This window comes from Rhea americana, unplaced genomic scaffold (genome assembly GCF_003343005.1).
Source record: "Rhea americana isolate MKP2758 unplaced genomic scaffold, rheAme1 scaffold_523, whole genome shotgun sequence".
Taxonomy (NCBI): domain Eukaryota; kingdom Metazoa; phylum Chordata; class Aves; order Rheiformes; family Rheidae; genus Rhea; species Rhea americana.
The window spans coordinates 49,573-63,614 of record NW_028186672.1 but is presented as its reverse complement, the minus strand read 5'-3'; the positions used below and the strand labels follow the sequence as shown (position 1 = coordinate 63,614).

At 56.1% G+C, this 14,042-nt stretch overlaps 3 protein-coding genes across 7 annotated transcripts in view; all 3 read left to right on the top strand.

The window, feature by feature from the left end:
- The window catches only part of CTSK (cathepsin K), a 5,464-nt gene extending 3,630 nt beyond the window's left edge, over window positions 1-1,834 (top strand). The window contains exons 2-7 of the mRNA XM_085318154.1: window positions 8-130; window positions 230-385; window positions 463-681; window positions 781-946; window positions 1,023-1,128; window positions 1,220-1,834. Coding sequence (XP_085174280.1) covers window positions 8-130; window positions 230-385; window positions 463-681; window positions 781-946; window positions 1,023-1,128; window positions 1,220-1,319 — 870 coding nt within the window. The 3' untranslated portion in view covers window positions 1,320-1,834. The remainder of the gene's footprint in view (window positions 1-7; window positions 131-229; window positions 386-462; window positions 682-780; window positions 947-1,022; window positions 1,129-1,219) is intronic.
- A 1,117-nt stretch (window positions 1,835-2,951) lies between these two features.
- Window positions 2,952-6,908, top strand: LOC146588332 (cathepsin S-like). 5 transcript variants are annotated; one of them, XR_014897440.1, is made up of 8 exons: window positions 2,952-3,161; window positions 3,426-3,548; window positions 3,833-3,979; window positions 4,057-4,281; window positions 4,488-4,653; window positions 4,854-4,956; window positions 5,146-5,623; window positions 6,102-6,164. XR_014897440.1 is itself a non-coding variant. In XM_085318162.1 (7 exons), the coding sequence occupies exons 1-7, from the start codon at window positions 3,036-3,038 to the stop codon at window positions 6,199-6,201; spliced, it is 990 nt and encodes a 329-aa protein (XP_085174288.1). In that variant the 5' UTR covers window positions 2,952-3,035; the 3' UTR covers window positions 6,202-6,908. The 5 variants fall into 5 exon arrangements, 4 of the variants coding, with proteins under 4 accessions (XP_085174288.1, XP_085174291.1, XP_085174289.1 ...); XM_085318162.1 differs by lacking the exon at window positions 5,146-5,623 and having other exon boundaries at window positions 6,102-6,908; XM_085318165.1 differs by lacking the exon at window positions 5,146-5,623 and having other exon boundaries at window positions 4,425-4,653; window positions 6,102-6,908.
- Window positions 6,909-7,353: 445 nt separating this feature from the next.
- LOC146588331 (cathepsin S-like) lies at window positions 7,354-12,440 on the top strand. Its single transcript, XM_085318161.1, has 8 exons — window positions 7,354-7,484; window positions 8,105-8,315; window positions 8,605-8,727; window positions 9,218-9,364; window positions 9,442-9,666; window positions 10,799-10,964; window positions 11,235-11,337; window positions 11,926-12,440. Exons 2-8 carry the CDS (start codon window positions 8,190-8,192, stop codon window positions 12,023-12,025), a joined length of 990 nt encoding a protein of 329 aa, XP_085174287.1. The 5' UTR covers window positions 7,354-7,484; window positions 8,105-8,189; the 3' UTR covers window positions 12,026-12,440.
- Window positions 12,441-14,042: the final 1,602 nt, after the last annotated feature.

Sequence of the window (14,042 nt, the reverse complement as noted above, 5' to 3'; positions counted from 1 at the left end):
GGCGCAGGCGGACGAGCTCTCGCGGCGGCTGATCTGGGAGAAAAACCTGCGGTACATCGGGGCGCACAACCTGGAGCACGCGCGGGGCGCCCGCACCTTCGAGCTGGCCATGAACCACCTGGGCGACATGGTGAGTGGCCCCGGGGCCGCCGAGGAGGGGCCGCGGCGCCGGGGCCGCCCGCCCCCCCCGCCCCGGGGCCATGCCCAGCCGCCTCGGCTCCTTCCCCAGACCAGCGAGGAGGTGGTGAGGACCATGACGGGCCTCAAGGTGCCGCGGGGCCGCCCGCGCCGCAACGACACGCTCTACGCGGCCGACGGGGCCGAGCGGCCGCCGGCCGCCGTCGACTGGAGGAAGAAGGGCTACGTGACGCCCGTGAAGAACCAGGTGAGCGGGGCGGCCCCGGGGGCGCCCGGCGCCACCCCGGCGTCACCCCGGCGTCACCGCGGCCCGTCCCCCGGCAGGGCCAGTGCGGGTCGTGCTGGGCTTTCAGCTCCGTGGGCGCCCTGGAGGGGCAGCTGAAGAGGAAGACGGGCAAGCTGCTCTCGCTGAGCCCCCAAAACCTGGTGGACTGCGTGACCAACAACGACGGCTGCGGCGGCGGCTACATGACCAACGCGTTCGAGTACGTCCGGCAGAACCGCGGCATCGACTCCGAGGACGCCTACCCCTACGTCGGCCAGGTCGGCGGCGGACGGGCAGAGTGGGGGGCAGCGAGGCCCCGGCGGCGCCGGCGCCCGCGCGGCCTCTTCACCCGTCCCCTCGTGCCGGCCCTCTCGCAGGACGAGAGCTGCATGTACAACCCCACCGGGAAGGCGGCCAAGTGCCGAGGCTACCGGGAGATCCCCGAAGGGAACGAGAAGGCTTTGAAGAGGGCCGTGGCCAGGATCGGCCCCGTCTCCGTGGGCATCGACGCCAGCCTGCCCTCCTTCCAGTTCTACAGCCGGGGTGAGCTGGCGTCTCTCCGGCGGCGGCCCCGGCGGCGCGTCCCGCGCCCCCCCTAACCGGCCGCCCTCCCGCTCAGGCGTCTACTACGACGAGAGCTGCAACGCGCAGAACATCAACCACGCGGTGCTGGCGGTGGGCTACGGCGCGCAGAAGGGCACCAAGCACTGGATCATCAAGAACAGGTTAGCGGGGAAGGGGAGGGGGCCGGCGCGGGGGGCCAGGCTCCGGCGCCCGCGGAGCCGGCGGCTCAGCGCCTGCCCTTTCTCRCCGCAGCTGGGGCGAAGAGTGGGGCAACAAGGGCTACGTCCTGCTGGCGCGCAACATGAACAACGCCTGCGGCGTCGCCAACCTCGCCAGCTTCCCCAAGATGTGAGCGCTCCCGCGCCGCCGAGCGCCTCCCGGCTGCCCCCCTTCCCCGYGGGCGAACGCGGCCTTTTTACCCTCTCCGAAGCACACGTCCCGGCGGGGGATCTCTCCCTCCCCACTAAGGGAGCTTCCCAAAGGAGAGGGGAGAGATCCGCCCCCCTCCCGCCGCGGCGCGATTTACCCCCCAACCCCGCTCCGTTATCCCCAGGCCTGGTGCCGTCCCCCTTCCCCTCGGCCGCGCGTGGCCGCTCCCTCCTTCCCGCGGCTCCGGAGAGTCTGATGGRGCCGGAGACGCTCGTGCGAACAGGCCTCGCGCCGGCCTCTGCCTCCGGGAAGAGGTCGCGTGGGCACGTGGGCGGCACCGCACCGGCTCTGCCGCCTTCCCCCCCGCGCAGCGTGCGGATCCGGCCTCGCCGCGTGTCCCGTCCGTCTCCCCCCCCCCGCCCCCAAAGCCTGGAGTCCCAGGGGGCTGCCGAGAATGATACAATTTTATTTTTAAAATAAACACTGTTGGGAATAAAAGCTCGGGCTGCTTTGCTCTGTGCTGCCCCGACTGGATGGTGGGATGGGGGTGTCATGCTGGAAAAGTCCTTCCCTTTCCGAAGAAAGCAGGAGCCCGGGGTGCAGCAGGAGACGAAGGTGCTGCCGGAGCCAAAGGGGACGGTGCTGGTGTCGTTCAGCAAATCCCCACGCCCTGAGGGGGCATTTTACAGCCAAAACCCAGCACAGGTCCTTTCCCTTAAACCCCACATCCAAGGGGTCCTTCTAACACAACATAATGGAACCGAGCACAGCCAAGCTGCTAACGGGAAGGGAAGGTGAAATTTGCTTTACAGACTCACCGGTGAGTTATTTTCRTGCTCGCGCTTGCCCACGCGTCAAGACATAGGTGCCCGGACGGTCTGGGCTGGTTCCCGGCGTGTGACACAGAGGATGAGGGACGCTGGCTCTGCCCCCGAGGGCTGCTGGGACRTCAAGGTTGTTCAAAACGAGAGCGAGGAGAAAAGAAAGTGAAAACAGAGCGTTTCTTCATTCACCGCTTCCCCGAACCACGCACAGGGCTGCAGCCGGCGGCGGGGAGCGCAGGGATCTCCTCGCATCCCCTCGCTCGCCCCGGTCCCTCGTCGCCAGGCTGAGCCGGGATTCGCAGGAAGCTGCCCCGCAGCCAGGCAGGAACGTGACCCGCTCCCCTCGCCCGCAGCCAGGCAGGTACGGCCCCCTCGCGCCGTTTGGCCCCTGCCAGGAGATGCTCGCTTGGAGAGGGGGGGATGAGGAGGAAGAAACGATCCCTTTGCACTCACACGGCAGGGATGGAGCTCGTCCTCGGCGCTTCTCCCCCGGCGGCTCCTTTCCCTCAAGAGTCGCTGCAGCGATGGAGATGGAAACTGGCTGTTTGCAAGAGAAAATATCTGGGGATGCTCAGAGTTTCCAGACAAAGAGCTTCCTGGGGCCGGTGTCGCTCGCGCGYGGGCACGCGTGTGTGTGGGCGTGAATGCTCGCGTGGGTGTGTGTGCAGAAGGAGGGTCCCATCCTGCCCTGTAGTTGCACTGGGGGCTGCAGAGCCTCACAGTGGAACTAGAGACAGCTCCAGGCTGTGGAAAGAGGTGTAAAGGGGAAGCGTGYGTTTGGGAACGGCAGCGGGGGAAGCACAACCCGCTGCCGGAGCCAGGCTGGGGCTCTGCCGCTGCCTCACTGCGTCGCTCTGCAGTCCGAGCCGAGCGGGATGAAGCCGTTGGTCTGCGGCGCCTTCCTGGYCACGCTCGCCGCCGTGCTGGGGCACCCCGACCCCGCACTGGACTGGCACTGGCAGCTCTGGAAGAAAACCCATGGCAAAGAGTATCGCCACCAGGTAGGGCTGGCTCGGGGGGTGGCTCGGGGGCCTAACGCGGTGGGAGCTGCTCCCGCCTTGCTTGAGACGCTGCAGCGTCGCACGCTGGGAGCGAGCGCACTTTGCAGCGGGGAGAGGAGCCCCCAGTTTGGAAGCGCTGCTGGTTCCTGGGGGGATTTGGCCGGGAGGGGTCTCAGCAGCCTTGCACAGGGGTGAAACGAAGGGTGAAACGGCTGCCGGGCCATTTTGCCCACCGCGGCGCCACGGGGCTGGGTTTGATTTCAGAAAGAGGAAGGGAAGCGGCGCGTGACGTGGGAGAGCAACCTGCGCCTGGTGACGCTGCACAACCTGGAGCACTCGCTGGGGCTGCACTCCTACCAGCTGGGCATGAACCACCTGGCAGACATGGTGAGCGAAACCCCCAGCCGCGGGGCTCGAGCGCATGGGGACGTCGGCCTTTCGGCCGAGCAGGGCCGGGGACGAAACGCGCCGCGTCGTGGACCCACCTCCGCCAGTGCCCATAGGCTGCGAGGACAAACCTGGCTGCGTGGGTCTGGTGAGGACGGCGCGGACGTCCGGGCGTGGACGGATCTGCTCTCCCGTCACGCAGTTTCTCCCCACGTCCGACGGCGGCCTGGGAGGGAAAGGAAACCTTGGCACGTGCCAGATGCACGTGTGCTTCTTCCCACCAGACCAGCGAGGAGGTRGCAGCTTTGCTCACGGGGCTGAAAGTTCCCCACGAGCAAAACCGGACCTCTACGTACCGGCCGTCTGGCACCAAWGTCCCGGACGCCGTGGACTGGCGGGAGAAGGGCTGCGTCACGGCCGTGAAGAACCAGGTACAAAGTCTCCCCGCGCCTGCCCAGCTCTCGGCGTCGCAGGGCAGCGTCTCAGCGAGCCTCGGGGCCTTTTGCAGGGCGCCTGCGGGGCGTGCTGGGCCTTCAGCGCCGTGGGAGCCCTGGAAGCCCAGGTGAAGCTGAAGACGGGCAAGCTGGTGTCCCTGAGYGCCCAAAACCTCGTGGACTGCTCCGTGATGTATGGGAACAAAGGCTGCGGTGGCGGATGGAGAAACAAGGCTTTCCAGTACATCATAGACAACCAAGGAATCGACTCGGACGATTCCTACCCGTACACGGCGCAGGTGGGCGTCAGACCCGGGCAACGCTCGGCTCAGCCTGGGGTGCCGAACCATTGAAWTGGAAGAATTACAGTCCTGCGGCTTCCAAAGAAAATCCGCCTCGGCAAAACCAGAGGCACAGCCGCGTTTAAAGCTGCGAGCGTCAGGTCTCTCCCGTGYGGGCAACGCAGAGCGGGAGCCGACACGGTTTCCCCTCGCCCCTTTGCCAGGACGGCRCGTGCCGCTACAACCCAGCGGCGCGGGCGGCCACCTGCTCCAACTACGTCGAGCTCCCGCGCGGCGACGAGGGCGTGCTGAAGGATGCCGTCGCCAGCGTGGGGCCCGTCTCCGTCAGCATCGACGCCAGCCAGCCCACGTTCTTCCTGTACAAAGAGGGTGCGTCGCCTATCGGAGCGCCGCGCTCCGCTTCCCGCAGCCCAACGTGTCCAAATTTAAAGCTCCGCGAGTCTGACGCGCGTCGCTGCCCTCTTTCTCGGTGACAGGCGGCTGCGGCATTGGTTAATGCCTACCAGAGACTGAACTTGAATCTTGATTTGGGGCAGGTTGCCTTAAACGTGTTTCCAAACGCCTTCCAGGTATCTACGACGAGCCCCGTTGCTCTCAGACCGGGAACCACGCGGTGCTTGTCGTCGGCTACGGCACGTCGGAYGGGAAGGACTACTGGCTCGTGAAAAACAGGTACGGGGAACGCAGTCACTGAGCTGCTTCTCCTCGGCTCGGCTTGGACCCAAAGGGGCGCCCCRAAGATTTCACAAATGTGCCAGCACTGCACGTCATCGGACTTGGTTCCTAGGGCAACTCCTTATACCATCCCGGTAACATAAAATAGCTTTTAAATGGGCGTCACTTTTCTTACACACGTTTAAGGCCCGGCCACGTTGCAAGAACGGTGTAAAGGGCCCCTGATTAAACCCTGTAAACCCGAATCGCTGAGAGTCACCYGAATCGCTGCCGCATGGCTCGTCGGAGCTGGCTCCAAACCGGGCTTTCTGCGCTGCGGGAAATTCCAGTGTTTCAAACGCTGCCGGATGCTGAGCCAGAGCCAAGAGCTGGCGTTTCTCAGCTTACCGTGGAGGAGAGAAACCAAGCGGCTTTGATTCAGAGACGCGCTGGYGTTCCCTCCGGAGAATCCCCTCGCGCAAACGGTCCAGAGCTGCGGCGCCAGGCAGCGCGGCAGCCAAGCCACCGCTTGCCTTACGGCGTCTGTGAGCAGCGTGAGCGGTTTTGCACCATTCAAAACTCAAAACAAGACGCAAAGCGCTGAAAGCGAACAGCCCCCCCCTCAAACCGGCGCATCTCTGGAAAATGCTGTGATATCAGCACGGCTACATTTAGCAACCGTACAGTATTCTCTCTTAAAAAAAAACACTATGGGCAGCTCTAACAACGAAACTCCCTTATCTTCACGTCAGAGTTGGCTTTAAAAAGCACCAGTTTTCTCCTGTCTCTCTCATCTCCAGCCCTTGGGTCAGATTTTTTTCAAAGTAAAATATGTTTTAAATATACAAAAATAACTTGCACATCTTTGCCTGGTATTTCACTTGTGGCTTCAACTCACTCCAATGCATAGAAATTATTTCCTTCTGCCTCCAAGAAAAGTTAATGGCAGCAAAATCTGGCAGGGGCAGGGAGGTACTCAGGAGGTTTGGCCTTTTGGGGCAAAAGATGTGAATTTGGCTATCCCTGTGGCTGCAGGGGAGGAAGAGCGAGCGGGTCTGTACCGCAGAGATGGGACCTGGCCTGGTTTAAAAAACAGGGGGATGGTATGGAGGGAAGAGGTTGTCTTCCTCGTGCCTAATTCTGCTTTTTCCTTCTTCCCAAAGCTGGGGCGTGCGCTTTGGCGAGCAGGGCTACATCCGAATGTCGAGGAACCGCGGAAACCAGTGTGGGATTGCCAGCTACGCCTCTTACCCTCAGATCTAGGGGGGCTCTCTGCTTCGAGATGAGCTCTCGGGACGCCACCTCTCGCCCTGCTGAGCTCAGGCGCACGTGGATCTGCTCCAGCCTTCGGGCCTTATTTAAGGATCCGGTCGCATTTTTACAGACATGTAGCAGAAATGATGATCGCAGTTGGTCTCTCTGAATGTCCTGTCAAGTATGACCACTTAATTCACCCTYCCAAAGAAGATCCACTAATAAGGGATCATCTGTCGGAAATTATTTCAGTTATTTAGGTGACGGCTCTCTGGCACCATCGCTAACTCCCGCAATCCCCGGCAGCCGCAGCTCCCTTTTAGAAAATGACTCAGCTTCATCTTGAAAGCTCCTGTGACATTGCTTTGCCCCTTCTTCCTTTCCTAGAAGATGATTCCTTAAAGCCATTTTATGCCCAAGGTGCTTCGCAACGCTGAGAAATGCGCCTTGCTGCCTGGCTCAGCTTCGTGGGATCCCAGAGGAAGCCCTGGCACGGCGGCTGGCACACGATTTTCCAGCTGCTGCTGTACACTTTGCTGACAGCATGTGCAGATTGACTGCAACGGCTGCAGGATAAWGTGCATTAAATGCGTCTCCTGCTTCCGTGCAGCACTGAGGCTGCCTGCTGATACAGCAGGCCACGTAATTAGTATATTTAAACTGTGTCTTCCCCTCTGTGCTTCCCCACAGAAAAGCGAATAAATCCGATTTTCTGAGAGCTGGCTCTGGTCTGGTTGATACGTGACGGCGGTGAGATGGGAGTTCTGATCCGGTCCAAGGGCGATGCCTGGTTCAAACCAGCTGTGTGTGGTGGGGGGGAGGTCCCACRCTCAGCCTCGTCCCATCTCGGCTCCGCACTGAGCCCCAGAAATGCAAAAACGTGTCGGCCACCCACAACGCAGCCATGAGCCCCGCTCTCGCCCGCTGGCCCTGCAAACCAGGAAAGCACTTTGAGAGCTTTGCCACACCTTTGCCTTAATTTGGGGGGTGCCAGGAGCAGCAAACCGCTTCACTTTCTCCAATACTGGACCAGCTGCTTCAAATAAACCTGTGAGTGGTGCCACAGGCCCAGTCCTAGCTAAGTGAAAATGAAATCAGAGCATTTCCTCATTTCCTGACGCATGTGATTTGTCGGACAAGTTGCAGCTGCAGCACGCCCAGTGCCAGAGCTCCTGGGGACCCCAGCAGCAAGCAGGCACTGGGGACATACAGGATTTGTCCCTGCCACCCCACTACCACCGGGCAGCTGAAGAGCTGTACCCAGGGCCCCGTGCTGGCAGAAGGCTGTTCAGGTACGTTGGGCACTTCTGTGTTTTAAACCYACTTCGGGACAAGTGAGCTTTGAGGAAGTAGAAATCAAAGAAACTATGTTTGTGTAGTGCAGTATGACTCCATTTTATCTCTAAATCTCCTCCAAGACTCCTGTGGTCAATTGAACTGTACGTAGGAGCCCTCTCCCCAGGAGCTGGTAGGGAATGGCTGGATGAAAATAGGAATTCTAGCTTTTTAAGGTGGTGGAAAACCTCAGTATGTCAAAACAGCCGCCTGGCCAGGGCATGTGTGAGCCTCCCCCGAGGAGGGTTTCCCAGGCAGGGTGGAACTGTGAGATGACGCGTGTGCCTGGATGCGTCCCTGCGTGTTTGTGTCCGAACAGGCAAGGCTTGGACCCGGCAGGCTTTTCCCCAAGGGAGTTTATGGGCCCTGGATGGGATTTCCCTGCCCTTCTCCCACCTCGCAGGCGCCGAGCACATGCAGCAGGACAGCGGAGTTGGGCAGTGCAGCTACGGGGTGTTTGCCTGGGTGGGCAGGACAGGCGCCGTTGGCATCACCTGGTGTAGGAATCCCGCAAAGGGCATGCGAGGGAGCCCGGTGATGACATCCCCGACCTTACCAAACCGGATTTGTCACCGAGGGGTCACGCACGGCCCGGCTCCGGCGCTGAGTCCTTCGCTCCCAGCCTGYGCACAGTGTCACTCCAACTCTCCGATCCGAGTGGGATGAAGCTACTGGCCTGTGGCACCTTGCTGGTCGCGCTCGCTACGGCACTGGAGCACCCCGACCCCGCACTGGACTGGCACTGGCAGCTCTGGAAGAAAACCCATGGCAAAGAGTATCGCCACCAGGTAGGGTTGGCTCGGGGGGTGGCTCGGGGACCTAATGCGGTGGGAGCTGCTCTGGCTGCTCCGTCCTTGTTCGGGTGCTGCTGCATCGCACCCCAGGAGCGATCGCACTTTGCAGCGGGGATCAGCGCCCCGGCGCTTTGAAGCACTGCTGGTTCCTGGGGGGATTTGGCCGGGAGAGGTCTCAGCAGCCTCAGATGGCGCGACAGTGYGGACCAGGGGGTTGCAAAGGCCTGTAGACCCCTGCCTGGTTTTGCCCACTGTGGYGCCGCGGGGCTGGGTTTGATTTCAGAAAGAAGAAGGGAAGCGGCGCGTGACGTGGGAGAGCAACCTGCGCCTGGTGACGCTGCACAACCTGGAGCACTCGCTGGGGCTGCACTCCTACCAGCTGGGCATGAACCACCTGGCAGACATGGTGAGTGCGGCCCCAACCCGGGCTGAGAAGGGGGTTGTCTCTGTAATTACCTGASAGGATGATTAACAAGGATTGTAAGTGGGTCAGGAGTGAAAAACTCCCGCAGCTCTTCTTTGTCCATCCTCTTCTTCTGGTCTCCAGCAGGCACCCAACCGCCAAGGCGCTCCTGTGTTCARCCTGCCGGCATGAGGCAATCCTGCCTGAGGAAATCGCTCCTTCTTAATGCAGCGTTCRGGGTGTAGGGACTCGGTCCTGGTCATATGATGTATTGGGGAATCACCCAAGATCATAGTATTGTTTGAGGAAACATGCCAGCCGCGTTTCGGTGCTGGAATCGAGCTTCGTATTTTATTTTTGCCTCTTCCAATGAAGGTCTAGAAATTAAATTTAAAAAATGAAATGCCAAGGATCTCCTCAAATCTGCTATCTCCAGCAGCTCAAATCTGCTATCTCCAGCAGCTCAAGACTGTTTGTTTTCTTTTCCCACCAGACCAGYGAGGARGTGGCAGCTTTGCTCACGGGGCTGAAAGTTCCCCGCAAGCAAAACCGGACCTCTACGTACCGGCCGTCTGGCACCAATGTCCCGGACGCCATGGACTGGCGGGAGAAGGGCTGCGTCACGGCCGTGAAGAACCAGGTACAAAGTCTCCCCGCGCCTGCCCAGCTCTCGGCGTCGCAGGGCAGCGTCTCAGCGAGCCTCGGGGCCTTTTGCAGGGCGCCTGCGGGGCGTGCTGGGCCTTCAGCGCCGTGGGAGCCCTGGAAGCCCAGGTGAAGCTGAAGACRGGCAAGCTGGTGTCCCTGAGCGCCCAAAACCTCGTGGACTGCTCCGTGATGTATGGGAACAAAGGCTGCAGCGGAGGTTTTATGACCAGAGCTTTCCAGTACATCATAGACAACCAAGGAATCGACTCGGATGATTCCTACCCGTACACGGCGGAGGTGGGCATCAATCTGGAACAGCATGTGAAATCTATAGGGAAACACGAGGGCTTTAAAGCGAGCAGGGAAGTGGTGCGGTCAGTCGTTCTGCCCTCCTGCATAGGGACCCTTCCTGCCCCTACAGGCTTCTGTCTTGYTTTTTATCTGTCTTACATGGCATCTTTTCAGCCTTTGCAAGTGATTCTTTCAAATCCAAGAAAGAAGTCTTTACCAGTAAGTAACTGGACTGGGAGCCAAAATTTCTACACATTTACTTCTGTCCTAGATAAAGTATGGGGCATCATACTGCAAAGCAAGGTGAAGATGAGGTGGGACACCTGGGTCCTGTTCTCCTCTATGGCTTATTCCATCCTCTGTAGGTTAAAAATGGGACTTTGATGTTTTTACCATTTCAGTGGGCAGAGGATTCTGGTGAACTGTGTTCATGCAATATTTTGAAAAGTCACAGGTAATAGATGTTTTACTAGGGCTGCGAGGTGCTGTGCCTGCCGCTTGTGGCAGCTTCACGTTGTTGAGCGATAAGAAAATAGTGATCTTGACACTGAAAGTCTTGATGTCCAGAGGCAAAAGAGATGCCCTGAAATGATCTGGCGTCTTGAAAACATGGCCTATGGAAAAAGGTCAAAGCAACAACAGCYTAGTCTAAGGAAGAAAAGTGAAATGTAAGTGTTCAAACACACCTAATGCAGCTACAGAGACGAAAGGAGCTCACCTGTGTCCAGAGTGAGAAGGAGAAGCCATGGGCTTAATTTAGAATAGAGGAGATTTAAGTTAAACACAAGGAGGATCTTTTGATGGGGAGCATGAGAAAGCAATGACTTTCTTTAGAGAGGTAGTAGAAGTACCGGCACTGAAGGTTTCTAGAAACAAGGCAGAGACTTCTGTTGAAATGATCTGACTTATTCTGGCTGTGGGAAAGGGAGATGGGCAAGTTGATTTCTTCAGGTCCTTCCAGCCCTCTTTTCTGTAATTCTGCATATTGAAAAATTGTGTGTGTGTGGGGGGGGGGGAGGAACGTGAAAGAAAAGTGAAGAACAGGGTGGCACAGAGGAAAAGAGGGCTGATAGAAAGCACTTACGTGAATGCTTGGTGGACCCCATGGGTTCTTCTTTTCGCTTCACTCCTGCTCCAGAATGGGACGTGCCAATATAATGTTTCCACRCGAGCTGCCACGTGCTCCAAGTATGTTGAGCTCCCCTATGGCAACGAGGCAGCCCTGAAGGATGCTGTAGCCAATATTGGACCAGTATCTGTCGCCATAGATGCAACCCAGCCTACGTTCTTCTTGTACAGGTCAGGTATGTCCTTTTACTCCAGAGACCACACACATCCATGGCCATGCTTTCTCTTCTTGGTTTCTCTAGAAGTAAAACTTACCACATTTAAATTTGGGTTGAGTTTGGCAAGTCTTGGCTTAGTTCCTAGATGAAGGCATTAATATGTCCATACATTAGTAGTATCAGCAATGACCATGTCAGAGGTTGAATTCAGTCCTACCAGGCTGATGATGCCAAGACGTGGCCTGGTGGTCTGATGGCATGCTTTCCCCCAAATCCATTTTTTTGCAGGTGTGTACGATGACCCACTGTGYACCCAGGAGGTGAATCATGCAGTAGTTGTGATCGGTTATGGCACTCTCGATGGGAAGGATTACTGGCTCGTGAAAAACAGGTAAAAGCACTACAGTAAGTCACAGAGCTCTTTTTATCTATACAGTGATTTGCTTCTTGTGGATGACTTCCCACTGCTCAAGCTGACATCCTCAGACTACGAAATTTTATAATAACTGATATTTATACAGATTGATTAGAGGGAGATCAGTCAGATGTTTGTGTAATGTGAGCTGTTATATAGCTGGAAGTTCATATCAGTCCTTAACATACTCTCCAGGGATTCATGCTTTGCCATGTCAAGGCGCTTTCATGTCATACTACCAGTGCTAAGGAAATTTTAAATGTATTTAAAATACACTTATACTCACTTTACCTTTATTGATGGAGAATTTGATAGGGTGTTGTAGTAACTCAGTATGGAATTTCGAATTACATGAAACTGTATTTACTGTTTGATTACTGTTAACTGAAACACTTCATCACAGAAGCAAGGAAGTCTGAATGTTTTTGTGCCATCATTTTCCTGTAGAAAGCTAACAAAGACCTCAGAAACACAGCGAGGTTGATGACGCTGCATCTCCCTTACAGGAAAATAATAATAATTTTGGTTTTCTAACAACTAGCTGTTTGTTTCCTCTTTGCAAAGCTGGGGCGTGCGCTTTGGAGAAGATGGCTATATCCGCATGTCAAGAAACCATGCAAATCACTGTGGGATCGCCAGCTACGGCTCTTATCCACTGATATAGAAGGAGTTCTTGCTTCAGRGGGGACTTTTGAGACTTCGGTTAAACTACTGATGTTTTGCTTGGATGAATCTACTGACTTCAAGAATTAGTTTCTGTCTCTATGGGCAAAGTCCTCCTGTCAGAGCGGTCTGTGCTACAGGCAGCGAGGGAAGCTTTGTGTGGATCTGACAGGAGGATCCTGGAATATGATTTACAGGCATTTACTACCTGCTCTTTTTTTTTTGGGGGGGGGGGGGGCTTTTCCCAAGTAAAACTGCAATACTTGCAAATTATAATGGACRTCATGTTTTCCTCTCTCCCATTCAGCATTTAGTACTGCCACCATGAGACAGATTTCACTGTGTCCCTGTGCAACAAATGTAGCTGAAATTGCAGACTTTCTTTGAAAAATTAAAGATCAGTATCATTGTCTAAAGATCAGTATCATTGTCTAAAAAATCCTCTACTTGGTCTCTGGAGATGCAAATATGCAAAGCCAGCCAGCCTGGTTCTAGCTGGGTACCTTGTCACCTGGCTCCCCCATGCAAATAGCTCTTGCAAAATGCCACAGCTCCCTGTTCCCACCTTGCAYTAACCATGCTTGATGGCACAGAAAAATGGCTTGTTTGCAGCTACGCTATGGTCAGCTTGTCCTTGACATGCTGAATCCACAACTCTTTTCGTTAAGAAAGCAGGAAAGAAACATTTRGGGGGAAATTAAAGATGTTTCCAAGGGCTTCTCCAGGAGGGAAACCTCTGCACACACGATGCTTCCCTCCAACCGCCCACTGCAGCTGGGGAAGGAAGGATGCAGGGCAACCCACTGCTGCGGGCAGAAAAAGCAGCTGCTTTCGGTGGTTTCACATCAACGTAGGTTTTCGTGATAACGATGTGCAAAATAAAAACGCTGTCGTCAGTGCTTTGGCAGCCGTTGCACCAACACAACCCACGAGCAAGCACAGAGCATTTCCAACGCGAAGGTTTAACYAACTCTGAAGGAAAATGGGTCTTCATATTGACACTTTGGGCTGAGACTGCAATTTTTTCTTTAGGGATATGCAGAAGTGATGTTGGCACAATTCACTACAGGCCTGTATTTCAGCTTTAAAAAATGCTTACGCCACATTTGTTGTAGTGAACAACTTCTATTGTGCAATCATATATATTTAGCTGGGCCAGAGAGCTGAGAGAGAGGAAAGGCATTATTTTAATTTGTGCATGTCGGTTTAGGAAAAAAAAAAAGGCCAATTTATGTGATGAATTCACCTCCCAAGTGCATTTGGGAACAATCCCAAGCGCAAAGCAATAAATACGCAGCTCTGTGGGTTTATCCAATCTTCTGCTTTCCAGACGGCGATGGAGTTTTTTTGCTACACGGGAGACATGTTTTTTTGGGGGAAAGCAGCAGAGCTAGGCTGTTTTTYTCCCCTTTTGCCAAAGCTTTGCTTAGTCTTTAAAACCTTATCAGCTGAAGGCTTCTCCTTTTCGAGCACGCCGGCTCTCTGCCGAGCACCTGCAGCTCCCCTTGTGGCCTTGAAAGCGGACTGAAAACATCATTATTTTCAGCAAAAACATCAACCGTAGAAGCTCCGACGGGTCACGACTCTCATGCAACAAAGTCAAAACACAAAAGTCTTCGTACAAACACAAAAAGGCCATGGAACTTTTTCATGAAAAATGGTTATGGGAGGCAAGAAAGAGGCAACTTTAGCAGGASAGCCTCCTGGGGTGCTTGTCTGTGGACGGATCTACCCCTGGGAAGATTAAAAAAGGGCAAAAACGCTCTGCTAGACGCGTTCATTAGCTAGCCCCGCAGAGCAGCACCCTGTGGTAAAACGTAACATACACTAACGCTTTGCTCSTTCATTTGCTATGGGGTGATGCTTCCTTCAGGTACAAAAAAAGCGGGTGGTGGTGGGGAACATGCAAGTTTTCATCCATGGAGAAAAAGGGAAGAAGAGCCCCGGYGCTGAGGCGCCTTCGCTCTGGGTGCAGGGTCCTGGAGAGAGGCATGAAGGGATGGACACGATGTTTTTTT